Source organism: Dermacentor silvarum, chromosome 1 (genome assembly GCF_013339745.2).
Source record: "Dermacentor silvarum isolate Dsil-2018 chromosome 1, BIME_Dsil_1.4, whole genome shotgun sequence".
Taxonomy (NCBI): domain Eukaryota; kingdom Metazoa; phylum Arthropoda; class Arachnida; order Ixodida; family Ixodidae; genus Dermacentor; species Dermacentor silvarum.
The window spans coordinates 365,311,900-365,334,429 of NC_051154.1; the positions used below are offsets into that span (position 1 = coordinate 365,311,900).

A 22,530-nucleotide genomic window follows, 5' to 3' on the forward strand; every position below is an offset into this window, starting at 1 on the left:
CTGACTCGGTTTCGAACACAGCGTCAACATACATCTGCGTTTGCGCTTATATGTGTGAGGTTCGCCGTTACCTATGTACGACCGACATGTTGGTTGCTGGGTTGCACGTAATATTGCAAAAATGATCTACTAAAAGTACCACTCCTGGTACATTGCGCTTTTGTGAGGAAGTCGGCGGTTATCGGCGCCATATTGGAAAGGTGTCATGTTGGCTTTACACGGTGGTTATGCTCATATTTATATTTTCGTGAATTCGGCTATCTTGAAACTCCGCTTATCTTGAAATTTGTTCCAGTTTTTACGACTTGAGTTAACGGGGTATTACTGTATTTACATAGTACTTTGTGAAGTTCATAAAGGGGTGTTCACGCAAGTTATTAAGTTTTGCTTGCGTAGATATACAAATGTACAAATTGCTTATGAAACTAGAAATCATGATGCAGTATTGAAATTATCACTAGTACATACAGCCATGTACTTGAAAATACGCTTGAGGCCCTTGAGGGGACAGACCAGGCTGATATGGGTGTGTGGAATAACTTTCTTTAACTTTCTTTGAATGATTGTTAATATAAAAACCCAACATATCCCATCCAGGAAGAGGAGAAACAAATTCATTTTGTTTTTACCATCTACTTCAAATTTTGGCGTTTCCTAGCTGCACAAAAAAAAGAACTGATTTCACCTGTATTATGAAAATACCCTTGCACAATACCATAAAAGGCCCTGTGTTACTGCGAGAAGAGGCTTAATTTTGGTAAGCCAGAAAAGGTGGAGAAGACGAGTGGTGATGCCTTAAGGTTCCTGCACCAGCTCGTCATGGACTTAGACTGTCAGCTAGGGCCTAGTTAATTGTTTACGAGTAAACATCAGCTACATTATGTATAAAGGCCCCAAACATTGAAAATGGCAAGTTTCTGGAACTTCTACCTAGAGCCAACGTGGCTTTATTATGAAAAAAAATGCTTAGAAATTCATGTCACTTCATGAATTTCCTTCTGCCGCTCTGGTGGCAGCATGAAATTCGAAAAATGGAAGTTAGACCTTCATTTTCTCATCTAATAAACAACCTATTGCAAAATTAGGGTCCCATTAATACACATTTATCTACGGTAACCTGTTTGCTGCTTTGTGTTTCACATTTGCTTCCATGTTGCTGGCTTTTTCTTGTGGCAAGTTCAGTGACAATATTATTTGCCTCTTCAGGTGAGAGTTTTCTCGCTGCATCCAGCCCTGCACCTCAAGAGCCCAACCTATTTGAAGTGGTAGATGGGAATGTAAGTTTGAATTGCACACTTCCTTTATGCTGTGCTTTTATTATGAATGGGCATAATTTTTCCATAGTAAGTCCTACGACATGGCTATTTCTGTTGGATGTACAAAGTGCTGTGCATGTCAGCTTTTTTCAGTTTGTAGTTTCCAAGCTTGGTTTAAATATGCAATAGTGCTCGATGCTCACTGTGGTTATATTTCTATTTTTTACTGATCAATTTATTTTTTATTGTAGTTCAGCTGGCCAGTTGTCTTGTCAGCACACTGCATGTCTCTCAATGTGCATTGAACAGCAAGTTGGTGCACACTAACTGAGCAAATGTTCTTGCAAGGGAAACAAAATAAAACTGACTCACTAATACTTGTTGCTGGGCTGGCCGGTGTATACTGTATTACAGACCAAAAGAACTATGGCCACTTAGTGCAAATCGACATAAATAAGGGGAGGAAAAGACAAGGTGAGCACTAACCTTTAGCTGTTTATTGTGACACAGGTACATTGAATATAAACCAAGAAACCTTCAAATGCGCAGCACCAGCATCATTCTTTCAATAAAATGTATTGCTGTGGGAAAGAGGGTAACCAACGTGTCGCTGATACATTATGCTCCAAGTTTTCTAATGTGAAAGGCTTCGGGCTTGTAATAATTTATGTGCAGCTGCATGCTTACTTCTGCCTATAATCCTAATCTGGTCTAGCCGTGGCTCACTGATGTGCTTGGCAGTGGGCAGGCAAATGCGCCCGCCTGTCTGTACTTTTTAAAGACAGCTCGTGTTCCCGCGCATGCTCATTTATGCAGCGTCTGGTCTGGCCGACGCAGCTCTTGCTTAAAGATAGCGGCATTCTGCACACTACTCCAGTAGCACATTTTACATATCGCCTGGCATGTTTCTTCGAGCAACCACGCTTCTTGCTACTATCAGATAGTACGCTTTGGCATAACTGGGCGAGATTGCTAGGTGCGGAGAACAAGATGGGCACCCCATGTCTGTTTGCAACTTTCTTTAGGTTGTGGGATACTTGGTGCAAATGTGGCACAACTTCAAGCCTTGGCTTTCTGTGCGCTAGCTCTGCCCGTTTTGTTTGCTTCCTAGTCTTGAGATTATGGAGCAGCAACTCAGCGAAAGATTACTCCTCCAGAAACTCGGGAGAGGGAAGCAAACAAAACGGGCAGAGATAGGGCACAGAATGCCAAGGCCTGAAGTTGTGCCATATTTGCACCAGGTATCCCACAACCTAAAGAAAGTTGCAAACAGACATGGGGTGCCCATCTTGGTCTCCGCACCTCACAATCTCGCCCAGTTATGCCAAAGCGTACTACCTGATAGTAGCAAGAAGCGTGGTTGCTCGAAGAAACATGCCAGGTGATACGTAAAATGTACTACTGGAGTAGTGTGCAGAATGCCTCTATCTTTAAGCAAGAGCTGCGTCGGCCAGACCAGACGCTGCATAAATGAGCATGCGTGGGAACACGAGCTGTCTTTAAAAAGTACAGACAGGCGCGCGCATTTGCCTGCCCACTGCCAAGCACATCAGTGTGAGCCGCAGCTTGACCAGATTAAGACTGTAGGCAGAAGTAAGGATGCAGCTGCACATAAATTATTACGAACCAGAAGCCTTTCACATTAGAAAACTTGGAGCATAATGTATCAGCGACACGTCGGTTGCCCTCTTTCCCTCAGGGAGTCATTCTATTGAAATAATGGTGCAGGTGCAGTGCATTTGAAGGTTTTTTGGTTTATATGTACCTGTGTTAAAATAAACAGCTAAAAGTTAGTGCTCACCTTGTCTTTTTCTCCCCTTATTTATGTCGATTTGTGCTGAGTTGCTATAATTCTTATGGTTTGTAATACAAACTCAGTCAGAGCTGATATTCTTTTTTGCTAGACACTCAAAATTCATATACAGTTAAACCTGCTTATAACGAACCTCCATATAACGAATTCCTGGATATAACGACTTTTTCGATTCCCCGCCGTTACTCCATAGAAGCACATGTATTTGAGACCTCTACGTAACGAAGTGGCAGCGGGAGACCCCCTCGATATAACGAATTTTCCCCTCCGACCACCTAGAGATTTCGCCCCAAATTTTGTCATTTTTGCACGAGCAGCAACCGGAAGCACCTTCTCCGCCGCGATCTAATGCGAAGCGAGCACACGTGTGCGTGCGTGCATGCGTGTGCGAGGCGGCCCTGCATCCCTCGTCCCGGCGATTTTCCCTTCCCATCCCTCCCCTTCATTCACCTTTCCCCCTCCCTTCATTCAAATCTGATCCTGCCGCTTGCTGCAGCTGGCCTAGCCCGCCAAGCCGGCACTCTCTCCTTTTCCAGCTGATGTTGCCGACGCGCTGGTACACGCTGGGGCACATCAGACTCGATGAGCGCGGACGCGCGCTGTCAAATGCTGGCGGCGTGTGGAAGCGCCGCTGGAGAAGCGAGCGAAGTGACCTTCGTGCTGTTGTCTGTCGCTTCAACGCAAACTGAGCGCCGAGAACACACAGCACGCAGAAAGCTACGAGCCGCCAACGCACCTACACTGCTAGACTCTGCCCCAACTCAGATCGCTTTCAAGATACGGCCTGCGCGACTGCACGCCGCCCCGCTATCCCTCCCTCCCTCGCCGGTGCCTCGAGCACAACGGAAGGCGCGCTTCCTCCCTGCTTTTCTTGCGCGCACGAGATTTAGACGCGGTCGTCGGCTCCCCTCGCCAATTTCACTCGCATATACGGCGTGCGGCGACTGCGTTATCGCCCTTGGACTTTAAGGTACAGCCACGCTAGCGGCAAAAACACGCAGCAGAAACGCACGGCATAAGCGGCAGGAATCGGGGGTCTTGCGGCATGCCGCGCGAAATGGGTTCTGCGGCAAATGCAGCGTGCCGCGAGATGAAGAACCAATCAAGAGCGACGAGGGTGACGTCACGGAGCCATCACAACCGGAACGCCGCCGGTCCGCACCGGGTTTTCAATCGACGATTCGTCTCTCGCATGAAACGAGTCGCGGTGTTGCTCGCCCGTTCGGAGAGCGCGGGAGATCTTATCGCGGCTGCCGCGCGGCGAGACGCGCGTGCCACGGTGGCCTCGCGGCAAGGCGCTGACGCGCGGCAACTTGCCGCTCGCTGCATGACGCGCGCGTTTTTTGCCGCTAGCATGGCCGTACGTTTATATACGGAATATCTATCAGCCAAAACCAATTTTAGGGCCACAACGCGTCATGGACACCATCTTTATATATATAGCAAATACGCATCTCAAGGACCATACTTTTGCTGGCGGAAACCGAAAATACTTCATAGTTGTCGCCCCCGGCACTTTGGGCGGCCAATGCCATCGTCAAGCCACCAAGCCAAGCGACATGAAAAGTCAAAATGGCCGCTCGGGCCGGCGCGGGGTGGCAGTTCTCAACACATGATGCGGGAACGGTCCCACAGTTGCGACGCAACAGCGGGCTTACCAATGCATTGAGTTCTAAGGAAGCTGTGCCGGGACCGGTCGAAAACGACGTAGCAGCCGGGAAAACGCAGCCCCCGGGAACGTAACAGCAAGGTTTTACTGTAACACTATACGACGCTACGCAGCCATCGTGACGCTCGCTCTTCGTTTCCGATGCCTCGCGCTTGTGCAAAACAACACGCGTCCACGCATCCGGTACCTGGTGTGACATTCCGAGGATGAGTGCTTCGACGAAAATGGAGAACGGGTGCGCGTTACAATTGAGGGCGCTTAGAATCGAGTAAATACGGTAAACGTTTATTTTTCAAATTTACGTGCCGAACTTGCATATAACGAAATCCTCTTTATAACGAAGTTTTTCGGGAAGTTGTCAATTTCGTTATATCCAGGTTTAACTGTAGAAACTATGCACAGCAATTTTGCCACATTATGATAGAACCTACCATAAAAAATCAATCGTTAGCGTGACACCATGAAATTGCGTTTTGAAAAATTTATTTTCTATTAGGACCCATCACGGTGGCTCATGGCTAATGGTGGTGTTCTGTAGAGAATGAGACTGCAGGTTCCGTTCCTGAGTGGCAGCAGCTGAATTCTGAAGGAGAATAAACAGTCATCTACTTGCAGTTACATAACATAAAAGAACCGCAGGTGATCAGAATTCATTCGCCTCCCACTGCAGCATCCCTCATAGCCTATATAGAGTCAAGCCTCGTTAATATGTACCCGCCTAATGTGTAATTGCGGTTTAAACATAGTTGCGAATGTTTCCCCACCCAGCCCCCATTGAACTCCATGTATTGGCTGACCGCTTAAGCCGTAATCGCTCATTGCCCACCAAACGGTTAGTGCGTACTATTTTTGTTTCTTATCTACACGCACAGGCACAAAATCGGCAAAATCTCATGTGTGCAGACGTTCGATTTGCAAGTTGCGATGCCCGGACGACAGCTGCCAGCGATAGTGAACTTAAAACATGGCTACCACGACATATTTCCTGCTGATGCAGCTGTCGCCGATTGCTGCGCACAAAAGCATGGCCTTCGAGATTAGCTCCTGGTAACATGAAGAAGCCACCAATAGGGGGTGCGAATTCGCTGTCGCCGTCGAATCCAATTCAAGTAGTAACCGCGCAGAAGCACATTTCTGTCGTCACCGTGGACGTCGCTTTGAGGATCCGTGTAAGCCTGCCGCTAGAAGCTCTAGCTAGTTTAATTGCTGCTCAGAGGGCTTAAGATGGGCGTTGATTCACAGGCCCAGTTAGTAGCTGCAAGTGCTGACCCGGGCCGTGATGGTTGTTGCGGCGCTGAATTGACAACTGCCATATCAATAGCGGCATCACCTGCCATCATCGTCACCGGCATTGAACATATGTCGCACGACCAGGATGAGGATGCCAGTCTCGCACCGGGGACAAGTAGTGTAGCGTTGTCTTGCCAACCTGCCGGCGTGGATCATGCAATACAGCAGCAGGAGGCTGACAAAGGTCGCCTTTCGGACTCAGACTGGGGACAGCCGTGCGATGGCAGGCTGTACATGATGTGTCAGTGGAGTAAAAGTGCGGCGATCCCGACAAACACTGACACGAGCAACGTGGTCATGTTGGCAATGAGCGCGCCGCGCGCCGTGGTGAACAAGGCACCGCGAGCACCAGCTGGTGCTTTTCGGCGGCACGGGCGGCCGCAATTGCATCAGCTGGGCTAGGAAGCTGTCGAAAGATGACGGAGCTTCATTAACTACTCGAAGGCGGCAGTGCGCGTCGGGAACTAGCTTGCAGTGGGGGTTAAGCTTACTATGTCGCTCGCTCCACGTCCGCATGTTTATCGCGACTTGGTCCGTACATGTATTTGACCCCGGGGGCCAGTAAACGTATGTAAGTTGGATGGCCTGCATAAGATTTTAAGTAAGCCTGCAAAGGGCCGGCAATCTCGCCAGATTTCCCCAGATCAATTTATTGGGTTTATCCAGATCTAGAGTGCCAGCTTAGGCATGTTATGGCTCGATCGCAATCAGGGGTGAGGGGTGAGACTGGAGCAACATCATTAGATGTGAAGTGCAGGACAATTAATGGACACGGGAACATTAATTGTGTTACAGTGTGCTTTTTTTCTTGTTCTCATTGTGTCCTTTAACGTTGCCTACATTCCTGTGTATTCATGTGGTACACGATGAGCTGCGCGCATTGGCAAGGAATGTTTTGAGGGTTTCAGTGCTTTGTTGAGTAAGCACTAGCACTTAAACGTGATCTTTTGTAGTGGGTTTTTAGGAATGCGATTTTATTTTGTCTCCATGATATAGCGGGGTTCGCAGCTCGCGAGCAGGCGCAGTGATGCACGAGACACTTTCCATGTGTCTCGCTGTTTTTTGTATTTTTGTCTTACCAGTTTAGCCTTATTTTATGCTACATGCCATTTATAATTCGGGAGTGCTGTTGCACCAGCAAGAGGGTTCATTTGTGTTTCGTTTTTGTTTTTTTTTGTGTGTGTTTAACTGGGGGTATTTGGTTGTTGTTACAATACCACACAAGTGGCAAGTGAACATTATTGGTGCTTTTCCTAGCTGTGTTCTTTTGTTATACACATTTTTGCCATGACTTATCATTTTGGATTATCATGTACTGCATGACATGTCGCATGTGTGAAGTGTTCCGTCAGTGTTAGAATTCAGCTGTTCTTTTTTTGTAAGTTAACTAGTGGAACAGGTATTTTTTTTTACCGCAGGTGTAGCATGTGTTACACGGTTACTCCGTAGGAACGAGCTCGTCGTAACGCTAGAATGCTTATGGCAGTCTTGTAGGTTTTTGTTTGTTCGGCTGCTGCATAATTGGCAGTGTTACACGCAGCCGGCTTTTTATTGTTTTGGCTTAGGCAACACTGTAGACAAGTTGTTGCCTAGTCTTGGGTGGGGGGTGTAACCCTGCTGCTAGAAGCGCTAGCTAGTTCTTTAATTGCTGCTCAGAGGGCTTAAGATGGGCGTTTTTGTTCAACCTGGTCTCACCAAATCAAACGGCTGCAAAGAAAGGGAAGAGACAGCTAGCGGATTTTGCCAATGATCGTTGCTTGACAAGCGAAATACAATGGGAGGATTAAGTGTCAGTGGTGGGCGCCCGTCGCGGCGACGGTGCTGAAATTAGGCAGGGGCGCGGCTTATGATACTGCCGATTTCACCTGACAGGTGGAGGGGCGAGTAGAGCCGGCTGGCACTGAGCAAACGTAGAGAGTGCGTGACGATGCCATTAGCACCCAAGAGTACACAAATCTCACCTAAAGAAGAGGGAATATCGGTGCTTCGTCACGTACATCCCGTGCAGTCGCCCTGACGGCAAAAGCTTAGATGTCCGTGACTGTCGCTGGTTCCTGATGTGCGCGTGCCGGGCGTGTAATGGGCACAGACAGCGTGAACGCAGTACAGCAGAACCTCGTTCATACGTTTTCAAAAAATACGGGAAAACGTACGATCCGAATCCAGTAAAAATTGAAGCTGACAAGCCCATATTGAGGTGCAAGGGCAGAAAACATTTCTTGCAAAACATAGTTACAGTTGAATCTCGTTAATTCGAACTGATGCTGTGGTCCCGTCAAAGTTATGTGTATTCCAATGGGTGAGAACGCTTGGTAATTTGAACGCGAAAGCATTTGCCATGGTTAATTCGAACATAACCACGCACCGACAAGGCTCTCTGCAGCACGCCCAATCATGTGGCGGTGCCTCCGACTGGCAATGCTCTGACACCGCCATAAAACAAAAGCTTAGGAGAGACCCCTCAACGCCGCGCGGAAAAATAAAAAAAAATACCGCGGTGAAAATTTCCTCTCTCAAATGGTAAGGTCGCCGTTTCAGCGTGGCGCCGGAACACGCGTGTACGTGCCGACGTCTCAGCCAACACTGTGGCTGCGGCGCAGAGGGACGCAACGCGAAGGCCCAGTCCGGCCAACGCTCGCTTCAACGGCAGGAAACGAAACTTCGGTGAGCGGGCTAAGCTGGGGCCGGGCTGGCAGGAGCAACGGCTGGCGGGCGCGCACGGAGACAGTGGAAGGTGAGGGAGCTGCGAGGGAGTTGAGAGAGAGGGCGAGAGGAGCCACCGAAGCGACGGGGTTGCCAAGGCCACGCGCGCGCGTTGCCATGCCGGTGCGGCCGTTCCCTGAAATTTCGTTCACTGCCGTTATCGGGATGCTAGGGAGAGAGAGAGAGATTGTGGTTGTGAAGAGGAAGAGGCGCTATCAGGATGCGAGCGTTGGCCGGCGTGGGCAGTTTCGTGGCCCTCGCTCGCTATGTGCTTGCGCGCCGCGATATATCACGGCTCGCACCATTCGTACGTAGCGCTATGGTGCACAAATACGTCAAAAATAAGTCCTTTTAATTCGAACAAATTTTCGGGCCCCTTTGAGTTTGAATTATAGAGATTCGACTGTATTTTCTGCTGGTGCGTCACACCCCTGGACAGGAATAACTCATTTTGTGCACTTTGCAGACCCTTGTCCGCATTTTTGTTGTCTTTCCTGCGAAAGAAGCTTTGTAAGGCTTCCAAGCCAGCAAGGGCGAAGGTAGTCGGTGGGCGCAAGCCGTCGTTCTCGCCACCGTCTTCGGCGCCTCGTCCGATCCTGGCAAGTCGTAGCGCCGCGCACGCGGCGTCCGCCTGTTGTCGCCACTTTGTAGTTCGCGTTGACGCGAGACAGCGCAAAGGTCAATTCGCTCGCCGCTGCTGCCGCGCTTCGTCACTTCGGGCGAACGAGCAATGCAGAGAAGTCGCGGAGGGGGGGGGGGGGATTGAGCACTGCAGAGAAGCCGCGCGGCCGCTGTCTGCCGCTTAGCGCTTCGCAAGCACATGAGAGTGGTCTTTTTGCACACCTGAATGATAATTTTTCGCTGCAGAACGTATCATACGACCGCAGTTTGCCGCAATGCTGAACGTTGATGCCGAATAATCGTATTTTCCGGGAACGTATTAACCGGAATGTGCTAACACATTCCTTTATAGGGTTGTTTATTTTTTGCGATTGTGAACGTAGGAGCTGGGAAAATCGTATTAAGCGAGAACGTATCAGCGAGGTTCTACTGTACTCATTATTCACCACGCGCACCTTTTGCATGGTAACCGCCTTTGACAACCTGTTTCGAAGACCGTTGCCAATCGACCGTTGTGAAAGGCTTCTCCGATCAAGCATTTACTAAATGGGTACGTGAGCCCTAAGTGTCGTTTACCAGCTTGCATTGACGAATGACCCGTAGTTATTACGCTATCGGTTTTTCATATAGGTACGAGCGGAGAAGGGGTCACAGCAAAGGTCAATTGCTTCAGCTTGCAGGTGCTACCTGCTTATTAGGATTTTATTGAACGCATTGTGCTGGGCGCTGTGGCTTTGCGCAGGAGCACGCATGCTATGCAGCTGTCACCCCCCCCCCCCTTTCTTGGAGCGTTGTTTTTTATTTGTATGTTGTTTTGAGGGAGAGGGAGAAAGACACCGTAAAAGGTGATAGAGAAAAAGGCGCTTGGGAGAAGCACAATACTGGAAGTGCCGGCGAACAAGACGATCCTGTTACAGGATTCGTGATTGGTGCGTCGGCGGACCACTCATAGCCACTCGGTGGCGATTGGGTGGTAAATGCTTGGGGCGGGGCACTGAAAAGTTGAAAACGTGGCCCCGTTGCCCCGACCAAGCGTTCTGGACAAGGTACGGTGCTATGCACCATCGGCTCTGCCGATATAGGGTCGCCCTATGCGTTCCAGTCCCGCCTTGTATGTGTACTTTGTAGTTGTAAATTCTTGTAAAAAGTTGTAAATAGAAAGTGTTTTTTTTTCTCTCGTCATCTGTGTTTACTTCAACCTAGCGAACCCGTCGCCGCTATTTGTAGCGGCAGTACTCCTCACTTGCGTAGTCCGTCTCCGGCGGTGCGTCTCGGATGCCCAAGTGGAGGAGTGGTACAAGAAGAACCTGGACTTTCAATCAATCAAAGGGTAATTTTATTACACAATAGTATAAAAGATGCGTACAAGGATATTTGGTCCCATAGCCTAAAGCAGCTAGTGATGGGTCCAATACAAAAAAAATGTATTGCAATAATTAGCAGTCTTATACAAACAAAGTAGCGAAAGTATCATACATAAGCGGTAAATAGTATATATATTCACAGAACTGCGCTGAAAACGAAAAAAAGAAAGAACAAAGAAAAACAACAAATTAACATACACATAGTTTTTTAATATAAAAATCTCAAGAACGTGCTTGGTAAGTTAAGTAGTGGCATTTGCATGTAAAGTCAAAATTTCTTGCGAGTTTTATTTCAAGAGGCAAATTGTTCCATAGCTTAACACCAGAGAGTTGAATTAACCTTTCGCCATACACATTCGAACATAAAGGAAGATCAAGATTACCATTGCGTGCATGCCGTGTGTTTAACGACGGAAACGTGAAAATGGTACACGGCAGAGGTGTGTTTGTGTTTAGTATTTTATTTACTAAGCAGGAAATCTTGTAGTTCCGTATGTCAGTAAACGGCAGCACACGCAGCCTCTGAAATAGAGGATTAGAGGGATGACGTACCGAGGAGAAAGTAATCGCACGAGCAGCCCGTTTTTGTAATCGAAATAACGGAGTAAGGTATGTTATGTACGTTTGGCCCCACGACTCGCAACAATAGCTAAGGTGGCAGTGAAATAGGCTAAAATATATTGTTCGCAGCAATGTCAAATCAAAGTATTGACGTGCTCGTATGAGAGTGTAACAGCTGAATGACAACTTTTTGCAAACGGTACTGATTTGGTCTCTCCAGTTAACGTTACTATCAAATATAATGCCTAGATATTTAATAGTCGGAACACATTCAATGGTCCGATTGTTTAATGATATGCTAATTGAAACGTTGTTCAGAGTTTTCATTCGTGAATGGAAAATAACGTATTTTGTTTTATCGGCATTTAGTAACAGTTGGTTTTCACGAAACCACATTGAAACAGCTTGTAGTTCATTAGATACCGTATATTGTAAGGTTTCAAGTGAACTACCTGTGAATAAAATTACAGTATCGTCCGCATACAATAATGCTTTAGACGATTGTAGAATCTGCGGGAAATCATTAATGTATAGAGCGAATAAAATGGGACCCAATACGGATCCTTGCGGTACACCACATGTGACATTCCTAGATTCGGATAGAAAACCATCAATTAGTACTTTCTGCTTTCGCGATGTGAGATAACTGGATAAGAAGTCATGAGGGCCATCAATAATACCATTGCACTTCAGTTTTTTTCAGTAATGTCGAGTGACAAATGGTATCAAATGCCTTTTTTATGTCGATGAAAATTCCAATAGCAATCTTTTGATGGTTGAGGGCAGAATTAAGTATTTGAGATAAGGTAAGGACAGCTGTTGATGTGGATTTCCCTGGGACGAAACCATGCTGTTCCGGGCAAACTCTGTTATTCCTGCTAAGGAAGTCCTTAAGCTGTTGAGCGATTAATTTTTCAAAGACATTGTTTACTATACTCAATACGGATATCGGTCTGTAGCTGCCGGGAATATTATGGTTGCCCGTTTTGTATACTGGTACAACTTTGGCCATTTTTAATACATCTGGATAGTAATTCGCATTTAATGAATGGTTAAATAAATGACAAAGTGGAGCACTCAGAATATCTGGATTGTCTTTCAGTACCCTAGCTTGTATACCATCAATCCCTGTGGCTTTGTTCAGCTTTACATTTTTTATAGCAGACGTCACCAGCTCTTCTGTTATGACCTGAAAGCTAAATTTGTTTTCGCATCTTTCAACGTAAGTGATGGGCCGTGCAGCAGTAAATTGTTTCGTAATGTTCTCGCCAACCGTGGCAAAATAATCATTAAAATCATTTGTAAGGCTAGCTGTGACGTTGTCAGGGAGAATCTTCTTTTTGTTATCGAGCCCTGTCACTTTCTTGACTATTTGCCACGTTTGTTTTGTATCGCAGTGGGCAACGATACGTGCATAATATGCCCTTTTAGATTTACGCATTAGCCCAACTGACTGATTTATGAAGTACTTAAATTGAGCTATGTAATATACAGTTGTTTTGTTTAACTTTAGCTTATTGTGATAATAATCTTTTGTCTTCAGTAGTGCGAGAATAGGCTGTGTTATCCAAGGACATATTGCGTGATCATACCTACGTGATGTGCACGTATACGATGACTGCTTTATTGCATTCGTGATACTGCAAATAATGTTATCACATTCTACTTGTATGTCGTCGTTATACAGCGTTTAGAACATAGTGTGTTGCAAGAGGGTGCGTACTTGTGAATAATTAACGCGTGTGTGAAATCTCGGGAGCAACTTTTCTGTTCTACGAGTATGATGCAAGTACGATTGTGGCATGAAAAGAAAAGTCGGGTGGTGATCAGCAATTGCAAAATCATAGACACCAGCTTCTACGTTAGTATCAAGACTGCACAATGAAGTATGATTTTTTCCGTATGAAGTCCAATCACGGCAACATCATCACCGAGCACCGTATGCTGTATGTGCGAGCGAAAGCTTGTGAGGTGTTCTGTGGGTCAGCCGCATTTCTCGTGCGTGAGGGAGAAAGGCGGGGCAGAAGAATGTTGCTTCTTTCGTGCCCAGCGGGGGAGGCGAGAACTTCGGCGGCGGCCGCCGTATCTTGAAAGCGATCTGCTGCGTGGAAAAAGTGCGCGCCCGCACTGGGCTATCTTCAAAGCGACCTGCAGACAAAGTGCAACTAGTGATGCACTGTGCTTTCGATGTCTAGTTCACGTTGAAGTGAGAGACGGCACGCTCGCTGCTGCTGCCGCGCCTCCTCACTCGGCATTCCAACAGCGAATTTCTGCGGTCATCGAGCGAGATGTGTTCATGTTTATCAGTGCACGCGTTACACCGTGCTTGTTAATTTAGTGAGTAAGTGGGGCCTCATGGGCAAACTGGCTCGTGGCCTTATCTAATTCTAAGATACCGTCGTCGCGGCAAGGCCACCATGGTGGCAAGTGATGATTACCGATTTTTTGCTGCCTGCGCGCAAATAAAGCCTGTCTGAGTGCGTGTGTTTGAGAGCATGGTGACATAGTTCTTTTCCGGCCAATAAGTAGCTGCTAAACTGGCATTAGCGCTTAATTCTTACATCGGTTAGTGCGTACCTAAACGTTGTGCCCGGCCAACTACGTATTAACGAGGTTTGACTGTATATGTAGTGCGTTGCTTTGGGACATTAAACCCCATCACTTGAATTTTTTCTATTGAGTAGAGAAAATAATGTTGTCAATGAGAGATTATTACCCTGCTGTGTTTTTCCTTGTCTCACTGAACAAACTTACAGTTGGATTTCTTTTCGTACTTTTTTCATACTTGTAGGTGCACCTTGGGCCAGGTATTTTAATCCCCGAGACAAATCTGGGCTTTATTATGAAGGCTGGCCACGAGATGAAGGTGGCCAGAGACATGGCACGGGTTTTTTGGACCACAAGCGAGCTGAAAGTTTGCTGCTTGACAGGGCAGCCCAGCCGGAGAACTCCAGACAGTGTTGCAAAGCAGCAGGCAACGCCTAATAAGGTCACTGCCATAATGAGTAAGTAACCTTGCAGAAATTCATGCCCCCTTTCAATGCCAGCAGTTCCTACAAGCCTGTGCTTTACAATAACCGGAACAGTTATTTACGGGTTTGCATAGTGGTCATATGGTGTGGGGACCAGATAATATACAGTAAAACCTCGTTACAAGAGACACTCAAGGGACCCGAGAAACATGTCTCGTAACCAAGGTCTCTTGTAACCAAAAATTCTAAAAACACCGAGCAGTCAGACTAGATAACTCTATTAGTGAGGGGGCGGCAAGGGCCGGCTGCTGGCCGAAGCGTAATTAAGGCTCGAGAACCATTAATAATGAACTTTATTACAAGGCATGGCGCCTCCAAGAACGCGACTAGACACGACGAAAGTCAACACGCGCACCGCACTCTCGCGCACACTTCTCATGCCTAGGCTTGGCTTTGGGGCTCGCTGTGTGCTGAGGCTGGTAGGTGGCGCTACTAGTCAGACTGCTTACAATTATACATTAGCATCAAAGTGTGTTTCAACACATCTACAGGAAATTGCTCAGGATGGCTTGAAATCATCCATAGTAGTTTGTTTTTTAGTGACTGCAGATTGTATTAGCTTCCTTCCCAACTTCTGAAGGTAAAGCACTGCACTTTACAAGCCTTCCGGTTGCTCACAATACCTTTGAAGTGCTTTAAGATGTTCGTCAACCTTAACTGCCGACACTTTCTGCCCTGCATTGTCCTTGTTGTCATCCTCCTCCTCCTCTGGTTCATCTTCTAGGGCACATGCACCATTTACTTGCGTGAGGATTGCATGATCCGTAAGCTCTTTGGAGCACACGAGGTCCACATCTGAAGACACAAACTCCTCGAAAGATTCTGGAACGTCTGCGGTCTCTTGGATGCAGGCCCAAGCTTTACCTTCAGGGCAGTTTTCCACAGGATCTTCTATCCTGAGTTGGATGGAAGATCCGTGTCTGGGTTGTGTCTCTTCTAAATAGTGAAGAACTTACTCCAGGGAACTAAAAAGTTGTCTTTAGTAGCAGAGTGTCTCTTGTAATCATGTTTCTTGTATGTGATGTTGTTAACATGGCAAACATAAGAAAACCAACCAAACCATTTTCAAATGTCTCTTGTAACCATGTCTCTTGTAACGAGATTTTACTGTATTAATGCAGCCGTGCTTTAGCTGCAAAAAATGTTTTAGTGTGTCTGCACAGTGTGTAACAAAGGTGATGTCCTTTTTGCAGAAGTTGGCACGTTTTGGAAACTGCTTCTTGCGACTAACTTTTCTGAATTAGGTCCAAAGGTCGAGCTTACTGCTGGTACTGCGTAAGCGACATGAAGCGTTCGAAAGTGTTGCGTAATGTGAAGGTTGTGGCTTTGGCTCTCACTGGCAGCTTGTTCTTTTGTCCACTTTCATTTCCCTTTATCATTTCTACACTTCAAATAAAACTAAAAATAACTTCCCCATACTTTGCTTGGCTTCATTATCTGTTGACTTTATCGGGTTGTGATTAACAAAAAATTTGGCTCGGTTTAACTTCTCATAAGAAGGGTTGTGGACTGCTTTACTGCAAGAAGTAGTGGTAGCTAAGGTAAATTCAAAGGCAGGCTGTAAAGTAGTTGTGTGAGGAGGCGAGCTAATCTCTAGCATGCTGCCTGCAATGACATTTACGCCTCAATGTCTGTTCGGCACCTGAGAGCTGGCAAAGATGGAAGCACCGCAATCAAAATGATTGAAAGCTGCTTGTGTGTCTCATCTTCTGTCTATTTATTGTAAAGTTTTTGTTCCAAACACTAAAAAAGATTGATGAAGGATGCTCTTCCAGAACCCACAGTTCCCACTGGTCAGCTGAGCGCACAGTGCGGGGGCTAGCCCACATACCCAACACGATACATCCCAAAGGTCAAGCACACTGCCTCAACAATGCTGAATGGGTCATTGAAACTCCTGCTCTACTGCTGCTGGCAAGGAATGTAGTGAAAGAGAGAGAGAGATATAAGTTTAATGATGCGAAATGCAGAGAGGTCGGCCTGAGGTAAATTCCTCTAGCCAGCTACTCTGCGTTGGGGGAAGGGGAAGAGGGAAAAAAAAACACTTGAGGAAGGGTAGGGGACCTGTGGAACCAAGTTGTTATTTAAGCGAGTACAATGTTCTCGCTGGCTTGTCTCTTTTGGTCGTCATCAAGTAAATCACTGTACATTAGGTTCATTTTCTCATCCCTCTGGACTTCTCTTGTCACCTGGCACGACACCATTCCTTGAGTCCTCATGGTTACTCGAACCCCCGCTTTTGCAAGACCTCCCTGGGTCTCTATCTCAACCAGTGCCCACAAGCAACGTTCCTTTTGTCGTTTTCTATATCAAAGTTGAGGGCCAGCTCCTCTTGTGTCAAGACCTGCCTCCTTTATTGTCTCCTTTTCTTGCTCTGCAGTACTCTAGCTTCCAGAAGATATTCTGCATGCTCTGCGTTTTATGGAAATGCACAAGTTCTGCTACGGCTGGCTATTTGTGCACTGTAGGTTCCTTGTGTGCGATGTGGACGTGACCTGTGCTTTATATCTTCTTGCTGGCACATTTAGGGGCACCTCTGAGAAGAAAGTGGGTTGTTTGAATTTTCATCTGCTTCTACGGCATACATTGGTGTGATACTTTGCAGGCATGATTTAAACCGTGCATTCATCTGTTTTGCAATGCCTACATACCTGGTGAGATGCCCTTTAAAGCCAAATGTTTATCAAACATTGTGCCATGCTGCAGAGTGCCAACTACCAAATGCTACCTACGAGCGCAAGCACAGAGCAGCTTTCAGCATTTGTGATTGGAAGCCCAAAGTGACAGCCTCATATTAGAGACAAACCAGTGGTGGTTCTGTGTGACACACATTTCGAGAACCTGAAAACTCAACGGGACCTCAGCCAAATTGATGTGTGCTATTGTAATCGCTCAAATGAATTTGATGTTTTTACATGCTGTGAAAAACATGGCTCCAAATGTTTATAAAAAGCTTTTTGCTTAGATATAAAACCTGTCACCATTTAGTTGGTTCAATGTACTTGTAAACATCTAAAGAAAGCTTTGAGACTTCGTTTTTGAGAGCGAACAATATGTACTACTGGATATAGCTGAAAGGTACTCATGCTTTTTCCTGGTAAAACACTCCAAGATGTAAACCTACTTAACTCCAAATGAGCGGAGTAATATATTTTTGTGACCCGCAGCCACACGACATCACTTGTGCTTGTGACCAAAACATAGTATGTTGCCATCTATAGAAGCAAAAATATGTACAATTAACATATTCATCATCAGCCTATATTTATGTCCACTGCAGGACGAAGGCCTCTCCCTGCGATCTCCAATTACTCCTGTCCTGTGCTAGCGTATTCCAACTTGCGCCTGCGAATTTGCTAACTTCATCATCCCACCTGACTTTCTGCCGTCCTCGACTGTGTTTCCCCTCTCTTGGTATCCATTCTGTAACCCTAATGGTCCACCGGTTATCCATCCTACGTATTACATGGCCTGCCCAGCTCCATTTCTTCCGCTTAATGTCAACTAGAATATTGTCTACCCCCGTTTGTTCTCTGATCCACACCGCTCACTTCCTGTCTCTTAACGTTACTCCTAAGATTTTTCGTTCCATCGCTCTTTGTGCGGTCCTTACCTTGTTCTCGAGCTTCTTTGTTAACCTCCAAGTTTCTGCCCCATATGTTAGCACCGGTAGAATGCAATGATTGTACACTTTTCTTTTCAACGACAGTGGTAAGCTCCCAGTCAGGATTTGGCAATGCCTGCCGTATGCACTCCAACCCAATTTTATTCTTCTGTAAATTTCTTTCTCATGATCAGGGTCCCCTGTGAGTAACTGACCTAGATAAACGTATTCCTTTACAGACTCTAGAGGCTGACTGGCGATCCTGAATTCTTGTTCCCTTGCTAGGCTATTGGACATTATCTTTGTCTTCTGCATATTCATCTTCAACCCAATTCTTACACTTTCTCGATTAAGGTCCTCAATCATTTGTTGTAATTCGTCTCTATTGTTGCTCAATAGGACAATGTCATCTGCAAACCGAAGGTTGCTGAGATATTCGCCGTCGATCCTCACTCCTAATCCTTCCCAGTCTAAGAGCTTGAATACTTCTTCTAAGCATGCAGTGAATAGCATTGGAGAGATTGTGTCTCCTTGCCTGACCCCTTTCTTGATAGGTAACTTTCTACTTTTCTTGTGGAGAACCAAGGTAGCTGTGGAATCCTTGTAGATATTTGCTAAGATATTCACGTATGCCTCCTGTACTCCTTGATTACGCAATGCCTCTATGACTGCTGTTATCTCTACTGAATCGAATGCCTTTTCATAATCTATGAAAGCCATATAAAGAGGTTGATTCTACTCCGTAGATTTCTCGATTACCTGATTGATGACATGGATATGGTCCATCGTAGAAAATCCCTTCCTGAAGCCAGCCTGTTCTCTTGGTTGGCTGAAGTCAAGTGTTGCCCTGATTCTATTGGAAATTATCTTGGTGAACATTTTATACAATACTGAAAGCAAGCTAATGGGTCTGTAATTATTCAATTCTTTAATGTCTCCCTTCTTATGGATAAGTATAATGTTGGCGTTCTTCCAGCTCTCTGGTACACTTGAAGTTGTGAGGCATTGCGCATAAAGGGTCGCAAGCTTTTCAAGTATGATATCTCCTCCATCTTTGATTAAATCTAATGTTATTCCATCTTCTCCAGGCGCTTTTCCCCTGGTCATGTCTTTCAAGGCCCTTCTAACTTCATCGCTAGTTATAGAAGGAGCTTCTGTATCCGGTTCATCACTAATTCGAATGAAGGTAGCTTGGCTGTTTTGGGCACTGTACAGGTCAGTATAGAAATATTCCGCTGCTTTTACTATGTGATCTAAATTGCTGATGATATTACCATGCTTATCTTTCAGTGCATACATCTTGCCTTGTCCTATGCCTAGTTTTCTTCTTACTGATTTCATGCTGCGTCCATATTTTACGGCTGCCTCAATCTTTCCGACGTTATAATTTCGAATATCCCTTACTTTCTTCTTGTTTATCAGTTTTGACAGTTCAGCGAATTCTATCTGATCTCTTGAGTTGGACACTTTCATGTTTTGTCGTTTCTTTATTAGGTCCTTTGTTTCTTGGGAGAGCTTCCCTACAGGTTGCTTTGGTGCCTTACCTCCCGCTTCAATTGCTGCTTCTGAGATCAGCCTAGTTACAGTTTCATTCATTACCTCTATGTTATCTTCATCTTCCTGTTCTAAAGCTGCATGTCTGTTTGCGAGCACCAGCCTGAATTGGTCTGCTTTCGCCCTTACTGCGTCTAGATTGGCCTGTTTCCTCTTGACTAATTTCACTCTTTTTCTCTTCACATTGAGAGAAATCCTAGACCTCACTAACCTATGGTCACTGCACTTTAGCTTACCTAACACTTCTACATTCTGCACTATGCTTGGCTCGGCAGAGAGTATGAAATCTATTTCATTCCTTGTTTCTCCAGGTCCACTTCTTGTTGGTGCGCTTCCTGAAGAATGTATTCATTATTCGGAGCCTATTCCTTTCCGTGAATTCTACAAGCATCTCTCCTCTTGCATTCCTAGAATTGATGCCGTAGTTGCCAATTGCTTGTTCGCCAACATGCTTTTTGCCCACTTTTGCATTGAAGTCGCCCATGACAGTATACTGAGTTTGCACCTTTCTCATTGCTAATTCCACATCTTCATAAAAGTGTTCTATCTCTTCATCATCGTGACTGGAAGTTGGGGCATAGGCTTGTACTACCTTCATTTTGTACCTCCTATTCAGCTTTATTACGACGACTGCTACCCTCTCACTAATGCTGTAGAATTCATCAATGTTGCCCGCTATGTTGTTATGGACTAGAAATCCTACCCCGGATTCTCTCTTATCTGGAAGACCTCTGTAGCAGAGGACGTGGCCGTTAGTCAGCACTGTGTAAGCTTCACCAGTTCTAACCTCACTAAGGCCAATAATATCCCAGGCAATGCCTGATAATTCCTCAAATAGTCCTGCTAAGCTAGCCTCACTCGAGAAGGTGCGCGTGTTGAATGTTGCCAGGTTAAGTTTCCATTGGCGACCTGTCCGGACCCAGAGATTCTTAGCACCCTCTGCCACGTCGCAGGTCTGACCGCCCCCTTGGTCAGGTGCTCCACAACCACTGGGGACTGAGGGCCATGGATAAATTGTTGGAGTCATCAGGGAGGTAGTGGCCGAATACTGCACCAGGGAGGCCAATTCCTGTTCTGGTGAGGGAGTGACTTTTCTGAAGCTTAGTGGGCCTGCCTAGTTTGGTTGCACCTGCACTAGTATAGCCCCACTAGCTCTCGGCAATATGTATTTTTTTTGCCGGTGTCAGGCACCACTCCATGCCTGAAAATGTGGTGGGATCGAGCAGGATTCGAACTTACGACCTTCACATTTGAAGTCGGAAGTTCTACCTCTACTCCACGCCACCACTTAATTAACATATTATTTGATGTATACTTACATCCACGTACGAGTTGTAGTATATGACGTAGTACTAGTAGGCATTTAGTAGAAAATGTGGCTAGATCAAGAACTACACTTGGAAGCATATGCAGTGCGACTTCTATGGCCGTAAGACTTGAATGAATGAATGTACGTTGTTTACTGGCGCAAGGGCCAGGTATGGCCAAAGAGTGCCATGCCAGTGTTAGTGAGTTCGTAGTGGAGTGATGAATTCTGATAGGTACATGTAAAGTGCATGTTGTGCTGTGGTTAGTGCCACAGCTCACTTAACAGCAAACATTGTAAGGTACAAATTGTCTCTAAAACAAAGGTATATCTTATTATGTAATTTCTGATGACAAACCCTATGGCAGTGCATGTCAGTGACCTTTACAATCAGTATTATTATAGAAAATGCTAATGAGAGGCCTAATGTGCTCAAGGAACATGTAGACAAAAGCTCGCCACAAGGTGTAAAACGGGTACCTGTGATGGAATGTGCTGGTAGCTATTGAGCAGAAATTCATTAAATGCATGTTTTATTACATGTGGAGCAAGTAAAGCTTTATTGCTCCAGTACCTTCGTTACTGTATGTCTGCTGAAAGCAGTCATACAGTAACGGACATTTCATTTGCTGCTCTGTTGCAGAATCCCTTTTAATAAGGCTGTTTGCTAATGTGGAAAATTGGGCGAGTTGGTGATTAATCGTCATACCGTATTGGTGAGCCAGCGCACTGACCAAGACAAAGTTGTCAGACACAGTGTCTTGTATTCTTGTCTCTCCACTTTGTCCTGTTCAGTGGGCTGCTTCACTAATACGGTATGATGAAGGCTGTTTGCATGTAGACTTCATTATAATTGATTAATTGTCATGTGCTTTTTAAATGTATTCTGGCGCATACATTTTTCAGATGTGGTGGAAAAAATTATAGTGGAGAAGACAAGTGACGTCCCCGGGGGGAAGCGGCGAGCACAAGCTCGAAAGGCCATCCGCGACCTATTTGCCAAGACCACTCGTCTAGGCCAGTGGACAAAAAGTACCGTCTGAATTAAAGTGGGCTTTCTTCTCCCAATTTTTGAAATAAATATATTTTTCTCGGCAATTGTCATTTCTCATGCACCGATGCGAGTGCCAGCAATGTGCCATTGTTAAAATCCAGTGGCTGAGCACGCCAGCATCCCAGTGTGCCGGCGTCCCAGCATGCCAGTATCCCTGTGTGCCAGTATCACAGTGTCCCAGCATTTACTGGGCCCATAATCAGGCATGGCACCGGACACTGGATCCCAGTGGCACTGGGTTTTGCAATAGCGTGAGACCACTCGCCAAGAAGACGTGTCAAAAACCCTGGCTAACCTCGCCTGTCGGTATCTCCCACTGGGCTTGGCCAACCCAGACGACTACCCAACGTATAGGGGCGGTTCGTGCCCCGAGTTGGACACCTCCTTCAAACTCTACGAGGTCAGGGAGGCCCTACACAGCCTCAATGCCAGGTCCATGCCAGGGCCCGATAAAATCGCCAATAAGGCTCTTAGAAACCTTGACGATGACTCCATAGCGTGGCTTACAGAAGAAATCAACAAGGCTTGGCAGACAGGTGAAGTCCCACGAGGTTGAAAAGAGGCTCTGGTAATCCTTATTCCGAAGCCCGGAAACGCTCCAAACCTGTCCACCCTCAAACCGATTTCTCTTACATCCTGCGTAGGAAAGGTAGCGGAACACGTAATTCACAATCACATTACTAAGCACGTCAAACGGAGCAGT

At 46.0% G+C, this 22,530-nt stretch overlaps 1 protein-coding gene across 1 annotated transcript; it reads left to right on the forward strand.

The window, feature by feature from the left end:
• Nucleotides 1-469: 469 nt before the first annotated feature.
• Nucleotides 470-21,828, forward strand: LOC125942400 (uncharacterized). The gene is made up of 4 exons (XM_049660558.1): nucleotides 470-526; nucleotides 1,207-1,277; nucleotides 14,069-14,282; nucleotides 21,680-21,828. The coding sequence occupies exons 1-4, from the start codon at nucleotides 523-525 to the stop codon at nucleotides 21,814-21,816; spliced, it is 426 nt and encodes a 141-aa protein (XP_049516515.1). The 5' UTR covers nucleotides 470-522; the 3' UTR covers nucleotides 21,817-21,828.
• Nucleotides 21,829-22,530: the final 702 nt, after the last annotated feature.

Excerpts from the sequence above, each read along its gene's own strand:
- LOC125942400 (XM_049660558.1), top strand. Across the intron at positions 1,278-14,068 it reads TTGAAGTGGTAGATGGGAAT|GTGCACCTTGGGCCAGGTAT; the intron begins GTAAGTTTGAAT and ends TCATACTTGTAG. Across the intron at positions 14,283-21,679 it reads TAAGGTCACTGCCATAATGA|ATGTGGTGGAAAAAATTATA; the intron begins GTAAGTAACCTT and ends TACATTTTTCAG.